This window comes from Cyprinodon tularosa, unplaced genomic scaffold (assembly GCF_016077235.1).
Source record: "Cyprinodon tularosa strain WSP-4 unplaced genomic scaffold, ASM1607723v1 ctg137, whole genome shotgun sequence".
Lineage (NCBI taxonomy): Eukaryota > Metazoa > Chordata > Actinopteri > Cyprinodontiformes > Cyprinodontidae > Cyprinodon > Cyprinodon tularosa.
In genome coordinates, this window is record NW_024038189.1 from 501234 (window position 1) to 525721 (window position 24488).

Here is a 24488-nt window from a genome sequence, read left to right on the forward strand (position 1 = left end):
GAACCCCTTAGGGGCTTTTAAAAACAAAAATGCCTGTCTCTTTTTGCGCTTTATGAAACAAAGTAGCCTATATTTTGTGGATGTACAGCTACATTTCTCATGTAAGTTTGCGTAGTTTTAACACAAACATTTATTTTTCATATTGCACCAGTACAGTTAATGAGCAACCTGTACTTGTGTGCTTGTTTGTTCTGTCTAAAATGTTTATTTTGGAATGAAGAGGTTAATATAAAAAAAAAATTTTGTGTCCGATTCATCGATTAATCGAAAAAATAATCGGCCGATTCATCGATTTTCAAAATAATCGTTAGTTGCAGCCCTAGGTCTTAGATTATCTAAAAACATTTAAGCACGGCGTACACTGTGCAACTTTTTTCCCTATCGCTTCACGCAGCTAGAGCTCAAACTGTGCGACAAAACCACAGAGTTTCATTGTACAGTGTGAGTTCACAGCTCATGATGGATGTTCTCACACTGCGGCCCAACGCTCTGATGCAATCTATGCGGTTAACACTATATGTCTAAAAACCATGTGGGACTCAGCTCTGCAGTGAGATGGCGCTACTCAGACTCGTCTATCCAGAAGCCAAATGAGTAGAAGAGGAATATGAAGCTCACTAGAGTGAAACTCGCTGCCTTGGCAATTTGTGCAATTCTGTTCTGAAAGCCCTAAAAAGAAAAGGAGACGTATTTGGACAAAGACATGGCTGAGCAAACGTGGCTACTACATTCTGTCAATTTTACAGAAAGAACTCAATTTCACTCATTGCATCCCCGCCATGTTTCTGTTTTCATCTGAGAGAAAGAAGAAGAAGAATCCTTGTTTGTCCACTGAGCGATTTTCCCACAACCGTCGACTAAAAATCAAACATGTTTGATTTTCTCCTGACCTCACGATTCCTGATCAGGAGGTGGCCGTGAGAGGTTGATCACCCCTGATAGTCGCCCCGATCGAAAAATTCTCGCATGACTAGAAAGTCGGCTCGAAAATCGTACAGTGTATGCCCGGCTTTAAATAACATAATAAATATAATCTGTGATTTACCTCCATTTATTCCTTTTTCTCTCATATAGGATCGCTTTTTCAAACAAGGCCAACTCAAAATATATCGAGCATATTCAATATATCGCACACCCCTGCTCTGAAGTTTGCAGCTGTTGCATGACAAAATGTCCAACATTTCAGCAGATATGAAAACGTTGTTAGATGTCAGTTGGAGCTCCTTCACACGGTTCTCATTGATAATAGAAGCTCTCGTCGTGATGCAGATTGTTTATTTTTGTCTCTGTTCTCAGGAGAGTGAGAGGAAGGCCTACAACCCTCGACCGTTCTGTAAAACCTACACAATGGACAAGCAGCCTCTGAACACTGGCGAGCAGAAGGACATGACGGAGTTCTTCACCGACCTCATCACTAAGATAGAAGAAATGTCCCCTGAGCTGGTACACACTTCCTCTTTCTAAAGGCTCTGCTGTCAACCACAGATACGGTCTTAGTTTTGGTTCTAAATAAGAAAGTCTGATAATACTGAATATTAACGGAAATAAAGGAGAGAAGCTAATTAGTGAGGGTGATGTAACTAAGTAGTTGCTTTTGTTTGTGTTTTTCTGCAGAAAAACACAGTGAAGACTCTATTTGGAGGCGTTATCACCAACAATGTGGTTTCCTTGGTGAGTTTTTTAAATTGGTCTGAGATCAGTTTTCCTGTTTTTACTTGATTTTCTTGTATCCAGTCTCATTATTAACTAATGTTCTTCAAAGTCGTAGGAAAGCGGCTGTTCCAACCGTTGCATTTACGAATTCTCCAGAGCGGGGCACGACTTTACACGAGTGAATAAAGTGAATGTGATTGGTCGTTTATTAAGAGGGCGGGATTGTTGTGGCGGAATGTTCGCAATCACGTTTGATAGAAGCCAGTTTGTCGGAAGCATCTTGCTAACCAGTTAGCAACTTAGTGCTAGTAGGTTCCCAATGGGAAATTCCATTGGGACCAAGTAGCACTAAATTGGTGACTTAGAAACGACGCTGTCAAGGAACGCTATGGACAGCGGAAACATGCAAGCGGAGGAGAGTTTAGTGTCGGAGGTCGTGGATGAGTCTCCTCCGTCATCCATTTTTTATTTAGAGGAGGAAAGCGGGGACGAAGATGTTGTGGAAGAGGACGCCAGAAGCTTGGTTTGGTGTAGAAGGCTTCCAGCCGTACATGTTTGAGCCCTTGCCTCGCAACGCTGCCAGTTCTGTTAGCTCTACGCCTGCCGAAGACACAGACGTCCATCCCCGTGAACACTGGGGCGGAACTCAACGGGAAAGGAAAGGAATCTGATATCAATCGTTGCGTATATTAGCTGCGACATATGAATCAAGATGCTATGACCGAAATAATTTGATTGACAGATGACCGTTGATATATGATTGGCTGAATTTAGGTGTTCAGGCTCACGTATAACTAACTGGCCTGCATTAGATAACGAAAAAAAGATTTTAAGACAGGATTTTTTTTTTTTTAAGAGAAATTTTCTAAATTTTGGGACAATATATTCTGATAAAGAGTACATTTATATACATGTGTGAGCCAGAATGAATATGATTTCCCTACGACTTTAAACATGAAGCCATTTTAACTTAATGTTTTTAAATCTTTTTCAAAAGGAAATAAAACATACACAACTAAATATTGGCAAAAACAAATAAGCATAAAAGGGGGGCTGTGTTAAAAAAAAATATTAAATGCGTTAAAGTTATTTATATCTTTAAAATAGAATGTATCTTCTTACTTGAGCAGATCATCACTGAAACCATCTGTATAATACAGACTATGAGCAGAAGTGATTTCTAGTTGATTTCTGCTGTTTTCCAATATTAAATGAACACGATTGGAACCAATCGCTTTTCATTTTGATCAAATTTACAATAAATGCAGATATCCAGTCATACTTTTGTGACAAGGACCTATTCTTACCTGCTGAGCCTGATCTGTTTCTTCTAATTGTTCATACTGCATATAAATACAATGGAAAAAAATCAAAATAAGTCATTCTTGAAATAAGTGCATTTGGTTCTTACGACAATTTACACATCACACTTGGATGGTTTCCTGCCTCCTGTCAGCGGTCCACGATACTACAGCTCTCAAGGCGGGAATTACGCAAACAAAAATGGCGGCGTTTATAATGTTGAGGAACGTATGTTTGTTTATTTTTAGCGACATTTCGTCGTTTGCGGAATGTCAGGCGTAGAAGACGTCCTTCTCTGTCTCTGCATCATCCCAGGTTGCACCTTGCTCTTTTGATGCCATTTATTAATAGGCTATGAGGAAGAAGTTCATGTTGTGAACAGGTGAAGAGATCTGGGAATGGCAAAGCCAGACATGTCGGAAAACCTGCCGAACCCTACCGTTGAACTTGTACCAGTTTAGTGTGGTACAATTGTCTAGCAAGGTTCCGGTTCAGTTGCGTTCCATTTCTACCGTTATCTTGGTTACTGTGCTCTGACCGTTCTCGGCACGGTTTCAAAAGGGTAGTGTAAATGGTGTATATGCCTATGGAACAAGACAGTTAACATTTAAAAAAAGAAAAAACTATTGCATTGTCTTATTTCAAGTGCATATTATCTAATTATCTTATTTTAAGAGTAAAAATACCCATTTCATTGGCAAATTATTGTATTTACCTGCTCAAATTAAGAGTAATACAGTTAATTTAAGAAATTTTGAATATTTCTAGATCGTTTTTGCAGTGTTGCATCTCATTTCGTTCCTCTGTAAAATATCAAACCTTCTCACATAACTTCTCTTACCCGGATGTTGACGCATCCAGCCATCTCTCTTTAGTTTTACAGCCCTGTTCCAGGCAGCATTAATCATCTTCATCCCAGAAAAGCACATGTTGCCGTTTTCTTCCTACCAACCGGATCCAATGATGCATCTGATCTAACAGAAAGTCAGGTTTTATCATGTGGTGAGCTGTTTCTATTTGCCTTTTTTTTTGTTTCTTTTCCAGGACTGTGAGCACGTCAGTCAGACAGCAGAGGAGTTTTATACAGTCAGATGCCAAGTGGCAGACATGAAGAACATCTATGTAAGTGGGACACTTGGGAAACTTAAAGGTCCGAAGTTGACGTCCACTTCTTGCTGTTTCATTCCAGCTCTCTGTTCTTCTCCCTCTTCAGGAGTCTCTAGATGAGGTGACGATCAAAGACACCTTGGAAGGTGACAACATGTACACCTGCTCCCAGTGTGGCAAGAAGGTCCGCGCAGAGAAAAGGTGGGAGAGGATCTGAGCGCCCTGCTGTAAAATAGGCGCCTGCGATGCGTCGTCTCACCATCCTCCATCTTTTGATCCCGCAGAGCTTGCTTCAAGAAACTGCCGCGCATCCTGAGCTTCAACACCATGAGGTACACCTTCAACATGGTGACCATGATGAAGGAGAAGGTGAACACACACTTCTCCTTCCCGCTGCGCCTCGACATGACTCCTTACACTGAGGACTTCCTCATGGGCAAAGGGGAGCGCAAAGACGGTTCGTACCAAAATACTTAGCTGAGGGGGTTTAACCTCCTTTCTCCAACTGCTTTCAATCACATTTACAGAAGAAATAAAGAATTATATGAAGCATAATTTTCCTTTTTCATAAAGCAATATATTAGGGCTGCAACTTACGATTATTTTAAAAATCGATGAATCGGACGATTATTTTTTCGATTAATCAATGAATCGGACAAAACATTTTTTTTTTATATTAACCTCTTTATTCCAAAATAAACATTTTAGACAGAACAAACAAGCACACAAGTACAGGTTGCTCATTAACTGTACTGGTGCAATATGAAAAATAAATGTTTGTGTTAAAACTACGCAAACTTACATGAGAAATGTAGCTGTACATCCACAAAATATAGGCTACTTTGCTTCATAAAGCGCAAAAAAGACAGACATTTTCAAACAATAGTCCCCCCCGTTTCAACAAATGAGGTTTTTTTTTTTTAGACTAGAAGAGTTCTGCCTTTTAAGACAGGAAAGTATAGCAGTTAAAGTTGCTACTTGAGAAAATACTGAACCATAGAGATAAAAATAGCCCTGTGATTAAATTATAAATTGTATTTGGAATAAAAATGAGAGAACTAGGGGTGCTAAAAAACACAAACTCCAAAGACAGATATTTCCATGGGAATGTGGCATATAATTAATTGACATATTACTTATCTTGCTGGATTTTATTCTGCTTTACTTCCATAAATTGCAGGATCTTCTTTACTTTATCTTTGCCAGAAGATTTAAACTTTAAAAGCCTTGCCCTCATAAATTGCAAGTTAATTTATTTATAAAGAAAATATAAACGCTGCTTAAGCTAATTCAAATGAAATTAAAAGTAAAATAAGTAGCCAACCTTATCACTGTCTGTAACCTACTAACACGGTAAGGAAAGCATCAGATGAGCTACCTGAGAAACTATCGTTACGTTTCCCCACTTTAAACCAAACAAACATGGTCGCTCACCCTGCTGATAAGCTCTCTTCACTGCCATCAAAGGCTCCAACGTGTTTTCTTTTCAGGTGCTGCATCATAACAGTGGTGCTTCTGTGCCATGTTAATTTGTTTTTACAAAAGTTGCAGTTTACGACTTTGTTCGCTTTACAAAGCGTAGGCTGTCTGCGAATTGAGACGCAGCTTGCGTTTGCGGTATCGGTCATTAGAACAGTTGGCGTTACTGCCTTTTGAAAACAGGCTTTGCTCACCTGCGGCGCTGGCTGGCTCTGCCGTATTTTTTTTTCTTTCTTTGAGCGTTTCAGTCAAGTGGCAGTGATGACGGCGGCGGCGGATGACGCTTTAATCGCGCAACACAACAAATCAATGATGAAATTCGTTGCCAACGCTTTTAAAAGTCAATTTTTACTGATTTTATCGATTCATTGTTGCAGCCCTACAATATATATATTAAGTTTATTAAATCATGAAATGACCATATTAGGGCTGGACAATAATTTAACAACAATATATATTGATCAATAGATCAATAGTATACCGATAATAGATAAAACATCAATAAACATTTCAATAGAATAACAGTTTTCCTTCGTTATGCATTTTAGCCATTAAAGTTAATATTACAGTCATTACATCCTCCAAACTAATCACAAACGCAGACCCAGGAACGCTCCGTTTATTGATAATTATAGATATTGATCCAATAGGATTTCTATTTTATCTATATGCTTTTTTTCTATATCGCACACAATAGACTCCTTATTACCCTTCTGCTGTCTCTTCTTCCTGGAGCAGAATTATGAAGTTTAATAGTTTTCAACTTTTACAAAACAGCAACTATATCCCTCATAGTACTAAAGCAAAGGTTAATGAGCCGTCAACAATGTACAGACCTACGCAGAAACCAGTCCTTATATTAAGACGACACAAGAAACGACACAAAGGATCTTTTTGAGCTTCCAGACATAAGATCTGTTGCAGGTTTTTGTGTTCCAGCTGTCTGATTTGCATATCATCAGTCTACACCAACATACTGCTATGTTTTTATCCCTTTCATTATCACCTTTTCTTTGTTTTTTATAATTGATTTTTTCCTCATTCTTTTCACTCCTCTGTTGGAAGTTGTTTGACGTAGTTACTTATTTAGTTATGCGGTCTTTAATTAATCAAAACACTTAATTTTTTACCAACCAGGGTAAACAAATAATAATCATACGAATAATAGACGGTTGTTTCTTAGATTAAAATCTGATTAATTGTATTGTATATAATTGCATCCCAAATAAAGAATTTCTTTCGGTGTTGTAATGTTAGCGATTTCCAATAGAGGGCGCTGCTGTTCATTCCTATGTTGACCTTTACTCATGTTTGCAAGATAATTTACTCTTCAATTCCAACAAGGATGCAGAATGAACTTTATAGGATTCTGTTTAAATTTAAACTTACTTAAACTCACTTAAATTGTAAATTTAACCACTTTTTTGAAGAAGGCTGGATTATGTTAAAAACAGAGCTATATCACAGGCTATGTCAGCACAATGACACAGCCTCTTTCTAAAATGATAGTTTTTACCTGTGCACTGGTGATTATAAATGTTTTTTATTAACATTTATGCACCATTTTTGCACGCCACGTATCACTTTACTTGGATTTATCACTTTATTTGGATTTAGTTTTTACATATGCATAGATATACATACAGATGTATATACAGAAGAGCTATATGTGTATATATTTTATCTCTTTTTATTCTTATTTTTTTATCTTTATTATATTGTATAGTTGAATGTGTGTATATATTATATAAAACTGTAACTGGAGCGTGTAACAAAAGTAATTTCCCTCTGGGATTATTAAAGTATTTCGGATTCTGATTTATATATATCATTTCTATTTTTTATTCAGTAATCTAATAGCTCGTTTTGTTATATATAAATATTTCTAGTTGAATTAGTAAAAAAACATATTTTTTGTTTATTCAGTTAGTATTTAAAACAATACAGTAAATGAAAATATGATCTGCTGCTTTTTAAAAAAAAATTAAAATATTGCAAAAAAAAAAGAAAAAAGACCCTTAAATTAATGGAAAGTTCCTATTGACATCCGTCTTACTATAAATTTAGCAGAAATAATTATAAGCCAACAGGGAGCCATTATTTAAGCTAAAAGTCTTTGCATGTAACGAAAGTTACGTATGTAACTACGGTTCTATGAATCCTGGATGACCGCCAGAGGGCGGTGCTGAAAGCACTGAATGTTCCCTTCGGGCATGTGCAGTTCGAGTAATTATACCAACAGAGTCACACCTGTGACACCGGATGACCACTCAGAAGCTATATAGCCTGGTGTCATCCTTTGCTCTGCTCCTACAGAATCTTCTCGCAAAAGCAAGGATTCTGAGTGACAGAGAAGCTGTGGCGGTCATCCGGGATTCATAGAACCGTAGTTACATACGTAACTTTCGTTCTATTTCATCCCTACTGACCGCCAGAGGGCGGTGCTGAAAGCACTGAATGACTAATGCCAACGATGTCACAAGGAATCCTGAGCACATACCTCACAGAGGAGGCCCAGCAGAACCTTGTAAAAGGACCTGACCCAGGGGATGAGGGGCAGCCACATTGACACTGTAGAACCTGGTGAAGGTGGTTGGGGAAGCCCATGAAGCAGCAGCACATATAGCTTCCAGCGGAACCCCTCTCAAAGCAGCCCAGGAAGCGGTGACGCTCCTGGTGGAATGTGCTCTCACACCGACTGGCAGGGAGCAGTGACCTGCAGCGTAGGCGTGGCAGATGACACTCACAATCCAATGGGACAGACGCTGTTTAGAAAGAGGACAGCCTAACCTTGGACCCCCATAGCATAGGAAAAGCTGGTCCGAGCGTCTCAGATTGGCGGTGGCTGCAATGTATGCCTCCAACGCTCTTACTGGGCACAACAACTCAGACTCATTCTCAGTTGTACCAGATTGAGGCTGAAACCGAGCCAGCCGCAATGGCCGGTTACGGTGAAAAGGAGAGAACACCTTAGGCACAAACGCAGTATTAGGCCACAGGGTAACACCAGAGCCATCTGGATTCCACCTGATACACCTAGGGCTGACGGAAAGAGCATGCAGCTCACTGACCCTCTTAGCTGAGACGATAGCCATCAGGAAAGCAGTCTTGCAGGAAAGCCACTTGAGTTCTGCCTGTGCCAAAGGCTCGAATGGAGGGTGGCACAGAGCTGTGAGAACTAACGGCAGATCCCAATCTGGGGCTCGTGGGGCTGGCCGTGGGCACAACCTACGAGCACCACGCAGAAAAAGTGAAACCAGTTCATGGCGCCCAACTGTACGGTTGTCAACAGTTCGGTGAAGACATGAAATTGCTGCAACATACACTTTAAGGGTCGAAGGAGAGCGGCCCTTATCAAGGAGAGACTGGAGGAACTCCAAAATAGTGGGCACCGAGCAGGAAAGCGGGTTCTCGTTGTGGGCAGAGCACCACTGAGAAAAGAGGCGCCATCTGTTAGCATACTGCAGCCGAGTGGAGGAAGCCCTAGCACTCAATACGGTGTGTCTCACGGTGTCTGAACACCCAGTCAGCCTCCCAGGGGCCATGCCCACAGCTGGAGACGTTCAGGGTTGGGGTGCCATATCTGTCCCCCCAACTGAGACAGCAGATCCCTCCTTGCTGGAAGACGCCACAGAGTACCGTGACACAGACTCCAAAGCAGCGGGAACCACGGCCGCGCTGGCCAGAACGGAGCTACCAGCAACACTCTGTGGCCCTGCTCGAGAACCCTCCGTAGAGTCGGCCAAATCAGTGAGAGGGGTGGAAAGGCATACAGGAGAACCTGCGGCCATGGATGAGCCAGTGCATCCTGGCCCAGTGCGCCCGCCATCCCGGTTAGGGAATACCATAGGGGGCAATGGGTCGACTCCTCTGTGGCGAACAGATCTACCTCTGCCTGCCCAAAGAGGTTCCAGATTATGCGCACTACGTCGCGGTGAAGAGACCACTCTCCCGGAGCAGGTGCCTGGCGGGATAGAGAGTCCGCAACCTGGTTCTGCCGTCCTGGCAGATACGCTGCGCGCAGGGTACACAGACGGGGAAACGCCCATTCCAGGAGATCCCTCGACACCTTCAAGAGACGTGCTGACCTGGTGCCACCTTGGTGGTTTATATGATAAACCACAGAGGTGTTGTCTGTCCGAATCAGCACGTGCCTTCCCTCTAGGTGGGGCAGAAGGCACCTGAGGGCCATGTGCACAGCCCGCAGCTCCAGCACATTTATGTGTTCGGTGCGCTCCCTTGGGTCCCAGAGACCCCGAACAGCTCTGTGTTGCCACACGGCACCCCAGCCCATGAGGCTGGCATCTGTGGTGACCACCTCCCTTCGACACACTACTAGCCCCATTGGAACACCACTGGACAAAAGGGTCCCGTCTCGCCAAGGAGCTAGGGCATGGAGGCAGCTCCTGGTCACCATTAGCCTGCGATGCCTGTGCAGCCTGGTGTCTAGGCGAAAGCTGTTGAGCCATCGCTGCAAAGGATGCTTAGCAGCCCTAAGGGCACGACACGAGTGACTGATGTCAGTTTGCCCAGCATTCGCAGGAAGATGATGTAGGGAAACTCCCTGCCCAGTCTGAATCGACGGACAAGCTGGAGTATGTCGTCCACCCTGTGAACAGATGGACGGGCCATCATGGTAGCAGAGTCCAGATGCATCCCAAGAAAGGTGGTTGTCTGAGATGGAACAAGACAACTCTTTGCCAAGTTGACTTTGAGGCCTAACAGTGACACATGAAGTAGAAGCTGGGACGTATCCCGAGAGGCAGCTACCTGAGAGGGAGCACAAAAAAGCCAATCTTCCAGGTATGGCAGAATCCTGACTCCGGAGGCCTGTAGAGGAGAGAGGGCTGCTTTCACGCATCGAGTAAACACCCTCGGGGAAAGGGAGAGCCCGAATGGGAGCACCCGGAATTGCCAATGGCGCCCCCGATAGGCGAACCTGAGAAAACGGCGATGTTCTGCCGCAATAGGCACGTGAAAGTAGGCGTCTGTCAGATCTACTGATGTAAACCAATCTCCCGCCACAATGGTCTGAAGGACCTCTGTTATGGTGAGCATGTGGAAGGGAAGGACCTTCAGGTACCGATTCAGTCCCCTTAGATCTAAAATGGGCCGAAAACCGCCGGTCTTCTTGGCCACAAGGAAGTATGTGGAGTAGTAGCCTCTGGGTTGCCGCAGAGGATCTACAGACTCGATTGCCCCCTTGCCCAGGAGGGCGGAAAGCTCCTGGTCTAGTGCCTGAGATTTCACCGGGTCTGTGATGACAGTCATCTTGACCCGGTGTGAGAGGGGGGGCCGCCGTCGGAACTGGAGCCTGTAGCCATTGGTTAAGGTGGCAACCACCCATGGATCTACGGCATGAGCAGCCCAGAAATTCAGCTGCTGATGGGAAAAATGTCCGACGGCTGGCCCGGTGGCATCATCTTCTATCCCCACGGCCCCTGGGGGCTCTGGGGGGAGGGCGTCCAGGATTGGAGGCCCGGGTCTGTCTAACGGGGCGGCAGACTGGCTCACGAAAGTCCCTTCTCGGTCTCTGCCGCACATCATGGGGATAGGAACCAACAGGTCTGCCACCGGTCTGAGGTCGTGGCTGAACGCTGGGGGTAGTGGCAGGGCGGCCCGAACGCTGGGGAAAGGCAGGTATGCTCCTGCGAAGGCCGGAAAGCTGCTGGCTAGCCTGACGTGCCTGAGCAGTCCGTTCCAGCGCCTCCAAGGCAGCTGATTCAAACAGCTCCCCTGGTACAACCGGGACACCCCTGAGGGTCCTACGGCATGCTTCAGTCAGAGGAGACTGTGCCAACCAGACCTGTCTACGAGCTTGGACAAGGAAAGACATGACCCGTCCAAGCTCTCTGGTCATCAGCACGAAGGCCTGCAGCGCTGCGTCACTATAACCAATCGCCGCACTTGCACCACCAGTGTCCTGAACAGATGCAGACAGGGCAAACATGAGGTGCGCCAGGGAATTGCCAAGGCGGCCAGCACGCGCTCCTGCATTGTACGCCTTACAGAGGAGGTCATCTGTAACCCGACATTGAGTCCGCGGGCACCGGACATCAGGACGCAGGGCTTCATCTGGTGACACAATCAGTGAAGCAACAGCTGGTTCAATTGCTGGCATACGGTCCAGGCCGGCCTTCACTGACTCATGCATGGCAGCTAATACACGACCATCCGAGGAGAGACGCGACAGCGCTTTCGGTTCCCGCCAACAGGCGTGTAACTCCTTCAGGTACTCCTCTGATGGAGGTACAGAAAAAGGAGTAGGAGCCCTTCCACGTCTGAAAAAAGCACTGCCAGAGCTGGATGCCTCTCCTTGTGGGAGTTCCAGCTGCAGCTGCTTCAGGGCCATAGACATGACCTCCCACATGGAACCGTCACCGGCCTCTCCAACCGCACTCTGAGATGAAAATGAACCAGCCTCAGAGGCTTGAGAGGACCCTGCCTCCTCCTCATCTCTAAAATGAGAAGCGGAAGCAGCCAGAGAGATAACGTCATCCTCTACAACCAGCTCGGGCATTGGTGGGGAAGAGAGCCCAACCACTGGGAGCGAGGGATCAGATTGCCGTGTCTGCAACAAGGACTTCATCTCTGCCAGCTCTGCTGACAACTGCTCCACCCTTGTGGACAGGCCCTGGTCAGGTTTGGCCCGCTTCCTCCGGGGGAGGGGCACAGATGCTGTGGTCCCACCACGGCGCTTAGAACGCTTGGGGGGAACCACCTGCCCAGAGGGCGGAAGGTCCGAGCCCTCCTGGGGGCACAACTGGGCCAACCGGGCCACCCTCACTGCATGGGGCATAAAGCTGCAGTTCATACAGGGGTTCTCAGACAGCGCCTTCAAAAGGTGCTCATGTCCAAGGCAGGTAGGGCACAGGTCGTGGCCATCCTCTGCCTGCAGGGCAGCCCCACAATCTATGCAGCTGTGAGAGCCATCCATGTCGAAGGCCGACAAGGCTTAAAGAACAGAAAGTTATCGAAAATCGGGAGAGGGGGCGCAAACGCAGCCGTCACCAATTACAGCAGAAAAACGAAAGAGGCTGCGAGCACAAGGCAGCCGATACTGGGAGAGGGGGCGAGAACCGCTACCGTCACCAGGTATAAAACCAATAAACCAAAAAAGCTAACAACGTTAGCTGTATGGACAACTTAAGTTGGGAGTAGGAGCGAACAACGCTGCCGTCACCAATTAAGAGAGCAGACCAACGAAAAGGCTGCAAAAAAGGTTGATATTGGGAGAGGGGGCGAAAACGCTGCCGTCACCATTTATAACTAAGCAGACCGATGAAGAAGGCTGCAAACAAACCAAAAAAGGCTAACAACGTTAGCCGTCTCCAACTTCGGCAAACGAAGCAGACCACACTTGGTTGGGAGAGGAAAAAAAGGATGCAAAAGTAGGGAATATACTGGGAGAGGGGGCGAAAACCGCTGCCGTCACCAGGTATAACACCAACAAACTAAAGAAGCCAACTACGTTAGCCGTATATAACTTCGGCAGTGAAGTTATTCACACTGGGAGTAGGGGCGAAAACGCTGCCGTCACCAGTTCGAAACAAAACAGCAAGAAGCTGTAGGTAAAAAGCTAAAGTCGTGAGCCGGGAGAGGGGGCGCGGACGCTACCATCACCAGCAAACAACTCACTTACCTTCCGTAATCCTCAGAATCGACCCGTTGCAGCCCTGGGAGGGCGGAGAATAAGCGCAACTCCGGTCAAGAGACAGGGGCTTCAGACAACGGGGAAGTTAGCGAACCGCTTGCGAGAAGAAAAAAGGAGGAGCAGAGCAAAGGATGACACCAGGCTATATAGCTTCTGAGTGGTCATCCGGTGTCACAGGTGTGACTCTGTTGATATAATTACTCGAACTGCGCATGCCCGAAGGGAACATTCAGTGCTTTCAGCACCGCCCTCTGGCGGTCAGTAGGGATGAAATAGAACCAGAGTTAGCTACTAGCATGGCTATTTATACATTCTTTTTCTGAGGCACTTTTGAAAATAATCAGACTGGCCACTAGGAGGCAGTGTAAGGAGTAACACATTGCGGAACTAAATGTTTCTTTTAAATGGAAGAAGTAAGAAACTTGTAGCTGCCAGACCAATTAAAAAGATGTTTTGTTTTTTTTTTCAAATTATTGAAAGGATGTAAATTATTTAGATAAAAAAGAAATTGATAATAAAAAAAAACTTGACACCTCAAATGTAAAATCAACACCAACCTGCGTACAAGACGACAGCGTTTGATGGCTGTAGTGTTGTAGTCTAGAAGTAGCTATGGCGACGACGGGGATGACTCGTTCTGCCGGTTTCTTTAATGGAAGTCCTCTGCGCTGTGCTTCAGGTTTTCGGGACGAGGGCGAGCCGAACGTCACTGAGAGCTACGAGTACGACCTCATCGGCGTCACCGTGCACACAGGCACAGCAGACGGCGGCCATTACTACAGCTTCATCAGGGACATCGTCAACCCGCACGCCTACAAGAACAACAAGTGGTGAGGGTTGGACATGATGCGGCGGCACCGGGAAGCTTTCAGGTAACTTTTCCAGCTCTAACCACAGTCCTGTGTGTAAAAACCTGCAGGTACCTGTTCAACGACGCAGAGGTGAAACCCTTTGACTCCGCCCAGCTGGCCTCTGAGTGCTTCGGAGGGGAGATGACGGTATGAGACGCAGGTTTTACAAATATAACCAACGCTTCCACTGGAAGAGCTGATTTATTCCTTTATTTACCTGTCAGACAAAAACCTACGACTCCGTTACGGACAAGTTTATGGACTTCTCCTTTGAGAAGGTAAAGCTTTCTATCCTGGTTTGATTTTATGGGTCTGTTTGCAGCCGAGTTGATCTGTTGTGTTATTCTGACCTGCAGACGCACAGTGCCTATATGCTCTTCTATAAAAGAGTGGAGCTGGAGGAAGAAAATGGAAAAGATTTTAGTTTTGATGTTTCTCCTGATTTACTTGAGGTACCCATTTAGTTTTGGTTTTTTATCAAATGTAAGTAAGACGGATCAGCAGCACTCATACAGGAATCTTTCTGTGACACTTTCAGTGGATCTGGCACGACAACATGCAGTTTCTGCAGGACAAAAACATCTTTGAGCACACATATTTCGGGTGAGCTCCGCGTCTTTTTACTCCGATCGAATGAAATCGACGGTCGGAAATTTGTGCTTCATCGTTTCCTTCCCTGTTTCCAGGTTCATGTGGCAGCTGTGCAGCAGCATCCCCAGCACCTTACCGGACCCTAAAGCCATCTCCCTCATGACCGCAAAGGTTAGGCATCAGCAGCGGGATAGGTTACAAGCCATTTTGTTCAAAGCTTTATGACCCGTTTCGTTTTTTATGCTTTCTTTTGCAGCTGAGTACATCTTTTGTTCTTGAGACTTTTATTCACTCCAAAGAAAAGGTATGTTTAAGTTTAGATACTCTGTTTTTAGCCAGTGTATTTGTTGGGAATTACAGAATAGGTGAACTGATTTATATTTCGCTCCATCCAGCCAACCATGCTGCAGTGGATCGAGCTTCTAACCAAGCAGTTCAACAACAGCCAGGCAGCCTGCGAGGTTTGAGCTTCAGTCACTCTATCTAATATAATTTCTGCATTTATTCTTTTAATGCGTCATCGATTCGGTCATCACTTATTAAGATATGTAACGTGATGCACGTAGTGGACAGTTGAAAAAATAAATACTATATTTTACTCATTCAGTTGCCTTTTTCCCGTCTTCCTGTTTCAGTGGTTTTTGGATCGGATGGCTGATGATAACTGGTGGCCGATGCAGATCCTCATAAAGTGCCCCAATCAGATCGTCAGACAGGTGGGAAAGAAAAACACGTTACACTGCAAAAACGATCTAAAAATAAGGGAAGCTGTCTTAAATTAAGTGTATTTAACCTTAATTTAAGTAGGTAAATAAGATGATTTGTCAATGGAATAATTTTTTTTATTCTTAAAATAAGATAATTGGATAGTATACACTTATTTTAAGTGTAAATTGTCTTGTTCCATTATTTTAAGGACAAATGCACTTATTTAGATTTAGATTTTTTTTTTGGCAGTGTAGGGCTCCTGTTCAGCAGTTGGTTATCCTAGTATTCAATACATTTTATTTCATTAATCATTTAAGAGATACTCTCACTAACTTAGTTAAACCCAATATATAGGTGTTTTAAACAAAAAAAAACAAAAAATTTTTATTTAACATTTTCAATGGATTGTGAATGGGGGAAAAAAAAATCTAAGCCGGTTCTTAAAATAAATTCATTCAAATTGTCAAGCAAAAGTCCAAATATGGATGTAAATCTTTGTTTAGCAAAAAGGTAGACATGGAAACCAGGACTTTAACTTACTGATTAATTAATCTCTCTACAACTTTTTCATTTAAAGGATTTGAAATCAATTGCGAACAAGTTTTTTAAGATTTGTTTTTCTTTTTTTTTTCTTTTTCAGAAAATTAACTAAAAAAATTATTAATTAAGTTCTGAATCGAGCAGATTTAAGACAAAGATGCATTTTTTTCCAACATAAATACAAGTTATAAATGTTTTTTGGTGTGGTTTTGCTGCAAGCGGGTTCTTCTCTCTATAGGCATCTTATAGACTCTGTCTACTCCAGTTATTTAACACTAAATTAGTTGATGATTATGTCGCTAATCCTTAACTTATTTTAGCCGCCACCTCTGTGCCTAATGAAAATTACATGATTTTATGCATTCAGGATGAGATTTATTGTGGGGTTTTATGAGCGGGCATCAGTATACCTAGCCTGACGTAGTCCTACTCAATTCTAGTCAGAATATGAGTCTGATACTGCTCCATAGAGCTGTGATTATGGGGTGTGTTTTGAACGAACCAGGAAAAAAAATGCCTCTGCACTCAATTGGATAGACCTACAACCAATAAGAGCAACGGAGTGCGTGACGTATGTTAAGCGACGCATAGTTGTTGTCAACAAAAATAGAATCGTGCAGTTGCACGCCTAGAATAAGAAGATGAGCGTGAACGATTTTTGCCGGTGTTGTTTCTCTGTTCCTCTTTTAAAATTAATTTGCTGTCGATATCTTCTAGAACAGACCTAATAGCAGAATCTACTCACCCAAACTCTCCAGCGGCAGCCATTATTGTTGTCACCCAAGCGCGCTTTGGTCACATGGTTGATTAAGTTACTCTTGATCATCTGTACATCATCGTATAAAGCCCGCCCTGACAATTTGATTGGCCCACCAGATATTGGGCGAGCATACTCGCGCTACTGTTGAGCAATGCCAGACCGAACTTCCCGACCTCAAACGTTCTGGGCGGGACTAAGTTCGGAATCGCACCCAGGCTACAATATACCTGCAGTGGACGCCGTTCTTAATGAGGGATGCTCTCTTGTGGAGAGAAACGGCTCCATCGCTGTTTACACATTTATGCAGTTTCCGCTGAACCTTTCCTCAGCGTTGATATTCTTTAAAGGCATAGTGCAGGATTTTCTTTTTGCAGGTAGATCATCAAAATAAGTGATCCTCCTAACTGTCAATCATTCTGGTGATACGTTTACGTAACGCCATCCTACGTGCTCGTCTCCAATTTCACTTACCGGTTGTGAGAATGTTTTTTTGGAAAGTAAGCTTGTATGAGTGATGCAAACAGCAAGTTTTAAACAGAGCGTGCACGAGGAGGAATGGGCTCTTGTATGTTAGCACGTGCTGAATAAGTGTTCCCTCTAGGGAGCGGGTACAGGATTGTGCATGTGCTCTCACCAACATTGCTGTAGATTTATTTTAAGAAACTGTCATCAACTTCTCTTTTTATAAGAAGGTATGAATTGTATAAATGGACACTTTTATACCTCAAGAAAAGGGAATTATAAAAACAGTAAATCATGTTTTCGGAACAAATGCCCTCCTGGCAGTGTTGCCAACTCAGCGACTTTGTCGCTATATTTAGCGACTTTTCAGACCCCTCCAGCGACTATTTTTCAAAAAAGCGACTAGCGACAATTCTACCGACTTTTTACGGTGTCACTGGCGGCTTTTGGAGACTCTTACGTGAAAGCATGTATCGTTCCTACTCTAGTCCTCCCGCGGCAGCTGCTGCCGTGGGGCGCCTCCCCCATCCCAGACCCGTTCTCCCGCTCCCGCAGGAGTCCCCCTCAGCGCTGCAGTCAGAGCCGCAGGATGTTTACTCTCAGCGTCCAGACTGCAAATGAAGCGCGCATGCGCCGGGATTGATGCCGCAAATTGATCACGCGGTGCCGCTCCGCCCTGATTTATATTCAAGGCGGGAGCGAGCGGGATGTAAATGTAAAATGTTATTTGGTCTAAAATAAATAACTGAATTTGAAATATTTTATCTTAAATAAATAACAGCATTTGATTCACACAGCCGCAGTCAGTCACTTAATCACCTTGTCCATTGTGTTTTCCTCTCTAAGATTAACATTGATCTGCTGGTGAGAATCATTATGTCTCAGTCTAAACTGTACAGTCAAAAATACAGAAAAGAGAGGGAATCAAACCCTGAAAAAAGTAGCTCTATTATATAGTGTTTTTACTCACTTTTTGTCTTTCTGTAACGACATTATTTCTCCCACAGCATCAATAACATGCACATCACTTCCTGTGGCAGATTATGCAAATTAGGCGATGATGTCATTTAGCGACTTCTAGCGACTTTTAGCACAGCCAATAGCTGCTTTCCTTACTGAGGAGTTGGCAACACTGCCTCCTGGAAACAAATACTCACCTCTAAGGGATCAAACTGATTTTATTTATTGAATCACAGACAGATCCTCATAAAGGATTAAACCTTCCTGCTGTGGAAAATATTTTGAACTAATTTCAATTTATTATAGAAATAGACTGAGTCTTTCTATGAATTGGGACAATTTTAACCTTTTTTTTTACTTCCAATACCGATAATGATATTGGATCGGTGCATCTCTAATAACTACTGGCTGGAACAAGAATTCTGTCTAGATTTCCTGAGCTGCTGTAAAAGCCTTAAATCATCTGTTTCCAGTCTAACTGGTAATTAACCCAACTCTCTAGAGGACACATCACTCCTGGTTAAAATCAGTTTTAACCAAAACAGTATCCTTGTATCCTTTATAAGAAGTCTAAGATGCTACAAGAGAGAAATCTGTTTCTGGAGTTAAAAGAAAAAACAAATCTGTCTTTTTGTTCCAGATGTTCCAGAGGTTATGTATTCATGTCATCCAGAGACTGAGGCCCGTTCACGCCCACCTCTACCTGCAGCCTGGAATGGAGGACGGGTACGATCCCTCACCCCCTTCACTCTGGATTCTTTAAGCGTCATCGGGTGTTTTAACATTAAATGTTTATAAGAAAGCTCTTTGTTTCTACAACATTAAAGCTCTACAAGTGTATTAACTTTTCTACTCAGTGGTTTCTGGCTTTTCTGATGTCATTTTGTACTGACCAGCTGTGCTGTGCATCCCGTTCAGGTCGGATGACATGGACGGCCCCGTGGAGGACATCGGAAGTCGATCCTGTGTCACACGATTCGTCAAGACCCTCCTGTCCATCATGGAGCACGGCGTCAAGCCCCACAGCAAACACCTGACCGAGTACTTCGCCTTTCTCTACGAGTTCGCCAAGATGGGAGAGGAGGAGGTCTGTTTTATTCTAGCCTGTTCTAGCTGTCTAGCCGGATGGCAAATAACTCATCTTCCTCAGGGCAGCTGGTTTAAATCAGTGACTGAATATTTTTTTGAGCTAATTCAGCTGTTCAAGCAGGCAAAACTCCAAAATAGGAGAATCTGGGTCGACATTTCTAAAGCTGCTTAGATCATAGTTCTATAATAATGATTTTACAAATCCTTTTTATGGATCCTTTAGTTTGTAAAATGATGGAATTTTACACTACCCTCTGAAAACCCATTTGTGCCAAGCTCTGTTCCTTACAACAGTTTACACACCATGCTAGCACAGTTCCTCGCCTCCTAGTGGTGATCTATGGTACTACTGCTCTCTAGAAGTAAACAAACAAACCGACATAGTGGCGCCCGTAACATTCAGGAAGTTTGCGGAGGGTCAGGCGAAGAAGGCAGCTTTTTGGTAAATTTACTTGACAGAGTTGGCTTTTGGGAAGTGGATACAACAAACAATATTCTACTCAGGTCTTACAGATGCAGGAAACAATGACTGAAGTTGAGGCTCATCACACTGCTAAGCAGAATTATCAATAGAAATCATGTGGCACGGTAGGGAAGCTAGTATTTTTATAAATGTCTGAAATTTCCTAATTACGGAGGCTGACTGTAAGGAGATGACGCTGTCTGCTCATGCGTTCTTTATCTGAGAATCTAACCAGAACTGAACCGCGCCGAGACCTACTGACGAACTTTAGCGCGGTTCGGTTGTGTCTGGGACGGTCTGGTTCAGATCTGCGTACATTTACAGTCACCAGTTATCTCGGGTAACGTGCTCAGACCGATCTCAGCAAGGTTTCAAAAGGGTAGTGTAAATGGGACTACTAATAGCCAGCTCACAGCAGGAAGAATCGGGGGATTGTGATCCTTTAAAGATCTAAAAGCTCAGGTCCGGGTTTCCTTTCTTCCCGTGTCGACAGAGTCAGTTCCTGTTGTCACTACAAGCCATCTCCATCATGGTGCACTTCTACATGGGGACCAAAGGGCCTGAAAACGTAAGTCTAAAAACTGATGGAAGGTGACGTTTTAACCCAAAGAGAAAATCCACAACAAGCAGGTGATGCTAATGTTGTCTAACGGGGCTGTGCTGTTCCTCAGCCTCAGGTGGAGGTGCTGTCAGAGGAGGAGGCAGAGGAGGAGGACGAAGAGGAGGACATCCTGTCTTTAGCGGAGGAGAAGTACCGTCCGGCTGCTCTGGAGAAAATGATTGCGCTCATCGCTCTGCTGGTGGAGCAGTCTCGCTCTGAGAGGTACGGCTCCCTGCTGCAGATCCGGTGCAGCAGATTTCCTTCTTCTTGGTACAAAGGGATTCACGTCTCTCTGTGAATCTATCCACACAGACACCTGACTCTGTCCCAGAGCGACATGGCGGCTCTGACCGGAGGGAAAGGCTTCCCCTTCCTGTTCCAGCACATCCGAGACGGCATCAACATCAGACAGACTTGCAACCTCATCTTCAGCCTCTGTCGCTATAACAACCGTCTGGCTGAACATGTAGGTTTTTTTTTTGTAGAATCAGTTTCAAGTTCAGTTTTCTTTATTTTAATGATTGAGGAATAATAAATCTTTTCTCCTTAGATTGTGTCGATGCTCTTCACCTCCATCGCCAAACTCACCCCTGAGGTAATGGTTGATAAGGAAGCTCACATTCTCCAAAAATCAAAAACTAGAGGCTATTTAACCCGATTTCTTTATTTTTATTTTTTTATAACCATCCCGCTTACATGCTACCCTGTCTTCCTTCAGGCTGCCAATCCTTTCTTCAAGCTGCTAACAATGTTGATGGAGTTTGCAGGCGGACCCCCGGGGATGCCCTCCTTCGCCTCCTACATCCTCCAGAGGATCTGGGAGGTTTGTAAACCAAATGAGTTTTTAATGTAAAATGTGCTAAATTTTAAATGTAGCCAACATACTGAACAAAAGAAAAAGAAATTAGAAACACATTTGACTATGTGTAAAAATAACAGGGTTCCCGCGCGTTCTTAAAAAGTCTTAAAAGGCATTGAATTCTTCAAAATAAAACTAAGGCCTTAATTGGTTTTAAAATGTCTTAAATCAGTCTTTCGTAGGTCTTAATTTTAAAAAAAATCATAAATAGGATTATTTTTATTATGATTTATTTTTGTAGTCTAAATAAAACATTCAAATTGACCTTTTGTTTTTATAAAAAAAAAAAATAACAGCTTGCCATTATTGGTTCCGTCCCGATAGCGGAACCAATAAAGCGTTGTTGCGGCCGGGACATTTGGGAGATGCACCATTAACGTTTTGTCTGGAAAATATGAGCAAGTGTAAATGTAACCAAAATTGTCTCCAGCCAAGAGTTTTCTCCATGGCTAAAACCAGGGAACATACGTGAGGCTCGGTGGATTTAGTGCAAGAAGTCATTCAAGCTCAGAACGATGGGAATTAAGGCAGTGGAGTCGCACATGCGAAGCACGAAACACAAAGCGTCAAAATGGAGTTACAGAGAAACAGCCGGTATTTCTCAGTTTAGTTCCACCCTTGTCTCTGCAACGCCTCCACTTATCACCAAATCAAACATACTAAGAAAACCATACAAAGAAAAATAGCTGCAAAAAAGACTTAGCACTGGTTATGTTGGGGCTTTAAAACTGATTTGTTTTGTTCCCTGCTAAAACAAAGTTTGTGAATTCAGTTAAATAATTGTTAAAATATATCTGTCATTTGTGTGTTTTTAGCTTCCTGTATGGGAAGCTTTTCAACATTTGAAACATTAGTTCAGTGGTTTATGTTAAAATAAGCCTTTGTCGCAAGCAGGTTTTTCTTGTGTTTCTTGTGAATTTGGTCTTAAATTTTTATTTCAAGTGGCATTAAAAAGTCTTGAATTTAACTTGCCTTATTCTGTAGGAACCCTGAATAATCAGGTTAAACAGCTTCATGCTCATGTTATAGTTTGCCTTCAATGAAGGTTTTCTGAAAGGTTTTATGGAGAGCAGCTCCCTCAGTTTAAATTATTCAGTTCTAAGCATAAGGAGCCAAAAAAATAAGCTTGATGCCTCAAAGGCCATCAAAATACAACCATCCTTTAAAGTCCTTGAATTTTTCATGTTTTTATTTTAGGTTTATCACACATTGACTGCTGTTATCGTTATATCATCCACGTTTTTATTTTTTAAACCAGGATAAATATCTTTAAAGGTTAAGAGGACGATCTTTTATTTCCGGATGGATCATCTAAATAAGTGGTTCTTCTAATTATCAATCATTTTGGTGACATGTTTCCATAAGGCCGTCCTGTATTGCTGGGATCAGCTACGGTTTCAGATAGTCATTGAAGCTCAACTTCTTCACCGCAGTTCTTTGAAAATGGCTGAAAAAGTGTTTACAAAGTGTATGCGAAGAAAAGAAAGGCCTCAGATGAGGCAGATATATCCCAGCATGTATCTGGACTCCGTTAAGCTTGTATGAGCTATGAGAACAGCACATTTTAAACATATTATTCAAGTGCAGAGGGCGGGTCTTTTAAAAAATCCTCCATAATAGCTTTAAGATCAAAGATCTCTAACAAGAGCCTTCTGACAATAAGACAGTTAAAAAGTTAGTTACAGAAAAAACAGTCTAATATAAATGATATATGTCGATGAAACCCACTCTTCTAAATCAGTATAAACAGTGGCCTATGGAATCTGTTTGTGCTAAGATCCTTAGAAGATCCTTGAAAGAATAGAAAGACGGCAGTTCATGGTTAAACAGATTCCAGGCTGATTGTGCTGCAAAGTAAATGTTAAGAGTCAATGAACATAAGTCAGCAAAGGTGAGGAATTCCTCATTCCTCATTCCTCAAATGAGGAAGTAGTCGTAGTAATAGTTTAATAAATGAAACAATGCCTGTGAATCTAATGTTGAAAGGAAAGAGGAAAACAACCAACCTAAGAATACAGGAAGCCATGAGTGGAAGATGTTGAGTTTGTTTTAAAACTCAGAGCTGGTGTCTAAAGCATGAAGACACTGAGAAGCAGAATGCATAAACTCTGGATTCTAGTGTTTCCTTTTCGTATCCTGCGTTTGCCTAACATCATATGCAGAGCCTTTAATCTTCTTATAGGTGAACTGATGAGGTAGTAATTCAATTCAATTTTCAATTCAGTTTATTTCTATAGCGCTAAATTCACAACACATGTCATCTCAAGGCACTTTACAGTTCAACCAGATCATACAGTAAAATTGATTCAATTTTCTATCTAAGGAAAACCAGTTGATTGCATCGACTCATTGACTCTTCAGCAATCCCTCACACTAAGCATGCTTGGAGCGACAGTGGAGAGGAAAAACTCCCTTTTAACAGGAAGAAACCTCCAGCAGAACCAGGCTCAGTGTGAGCGGCCATCTGCTGAGGCCGACTGGGGTTCAATGAGACAGAAGCAGAGACACAAAAAGCAGCTGCAAAAGGCGGCCCCGTCCAGGAAACACACAGCCAGGCAGACGAGCTCCGAGCCAGCTCCCATGTCAGAGGATGAAGAGAGCACATCCAGTTAGTCACAGTCAGGGAAACAGGACTACACTGGAAAACAAGCTGATCTCCAGCATCTATAAACAAGGCTGTTGATGGCAGCAGCACAGCTGATATTTCTCTCCAGGATGACGTCACAGCCAAACAGGAACAGACGAGGCAAAGCTACTCTGAGGAAAAGCAGAGAGAGCAGAACGTTAGAGATTGAACCAACAGATTCTGCAGAATAGGAGAATAGAGAGAGAATGAAGCAGAAAGATGGAAAAAGGGGTCCCTATGTCCTCCAGCAGTCTAAGCCTATAGCAGCATAACTATAGAGAACTCAGGATAACCTGAGCCACTCTAACTAGAAGCTTTATCACATCAAATTAGTCATCTAGTTAAAAGTCAGAGGCCCGGAAAATGCATATTTAAGGCGGTATGATTTGCCCTCTGTGGCTGTTAAAGGTGCTGTATGAGATCTTGGAAAAACTTTCCAGCAAGATATATCTTTGAACATAAACAACCATGCCTGTCCCTTTAGATGCCCCCACGAAACCACGCCTTTAAAAAAAAATGAAAGCTTATGCTGTCTGCAGCGCATCGCTGATCTGGGAGCTCGCAGAAAGATGGGCAGCACTGATGATGCAGAGCGCTATGATCACTACTCTGAAACAGTTTATTAACACCTAAAACAACTTAAAATGCCAAAATCTGCCGGTAAAACCTGTTCGCTTTTATTATCCTGGTGCCTCCAGTTTGGATTACGTACATGAAAAACGCCTTCTAGCCGCCATGGCAAACCGCGAGGAGGCGACCGGGCCATAGGCTGCTGTTGAATTG

At 43.3% G+C, this 24488-nt stretch overlaps 1 protein-coding gene across 1 annotated transcript in view; it reads left to right on the forward strand.

The window, feature by feature from the left end:
- usp34 (ubiquitin specific peptidase 34) overlaps positions 1–24488 on the forward strand; it is a 96800-nt gene that overhangs the window by 61853 nt on the left and 10459 nt on the right. Inside the window, exons 43-63 of the mRNA XM_038278007.1 lie at positions 1297–1443; positions 1615–1671; positions 4000–4077; positions 4169–4263; positions 4347–4519; positions 13875–14025; positions 14115–14193; positions 14271–14324; positions 14403–14498; positions 14585–14649; positions 14733–14808; positions 14894–14941; positions 15033–15098; positions 15273–15353; positions 18708–18793; positions 18986–19154; positions 20113–20187; positions 20291–20442; positions 20533–20686; positions 20771–20815; positions 20939–21043. Of these exons, the coding sequence (XP_038133935.1) occupies positions 1297–1443; positions 1615–1671; positions 4000–4077; positions 4169–4263; positions 4347–4519; positions 13875–14025; positions 14115–14193; positions 14271–14324; positions 14403–14498; positions 14585–14649; positions 14733–14808; positions 14894–14941; positions 15033–15098; positions 15273–15353; positions 18708–18793; positions 18986–19154; positions 20113–20187; positions 20291–20442; positions 20533–20686; positions 20771–20815; positions 20939–21043 (2052 nt within the window). The remainder of the gene's footprint in view (positions 1–1296; positions 1444–1614; positions 1672–3999; positions 4078–4168; positions 4264–4346; positions 4520–13874; positions 14026–14114; positions 14194–14270; positions 14325–14402; positions 14499–14584; positions 14650–14732; positions 14809–14893; positions 14942–15032; positions 15099–15272; positions 15354–18707; positions 18794–18985; positions 19155–20112; positions 20188–20290; positions 20443–20532; positions 20687–20770; positions 20816–20938; positions 21044–24488) is intronic.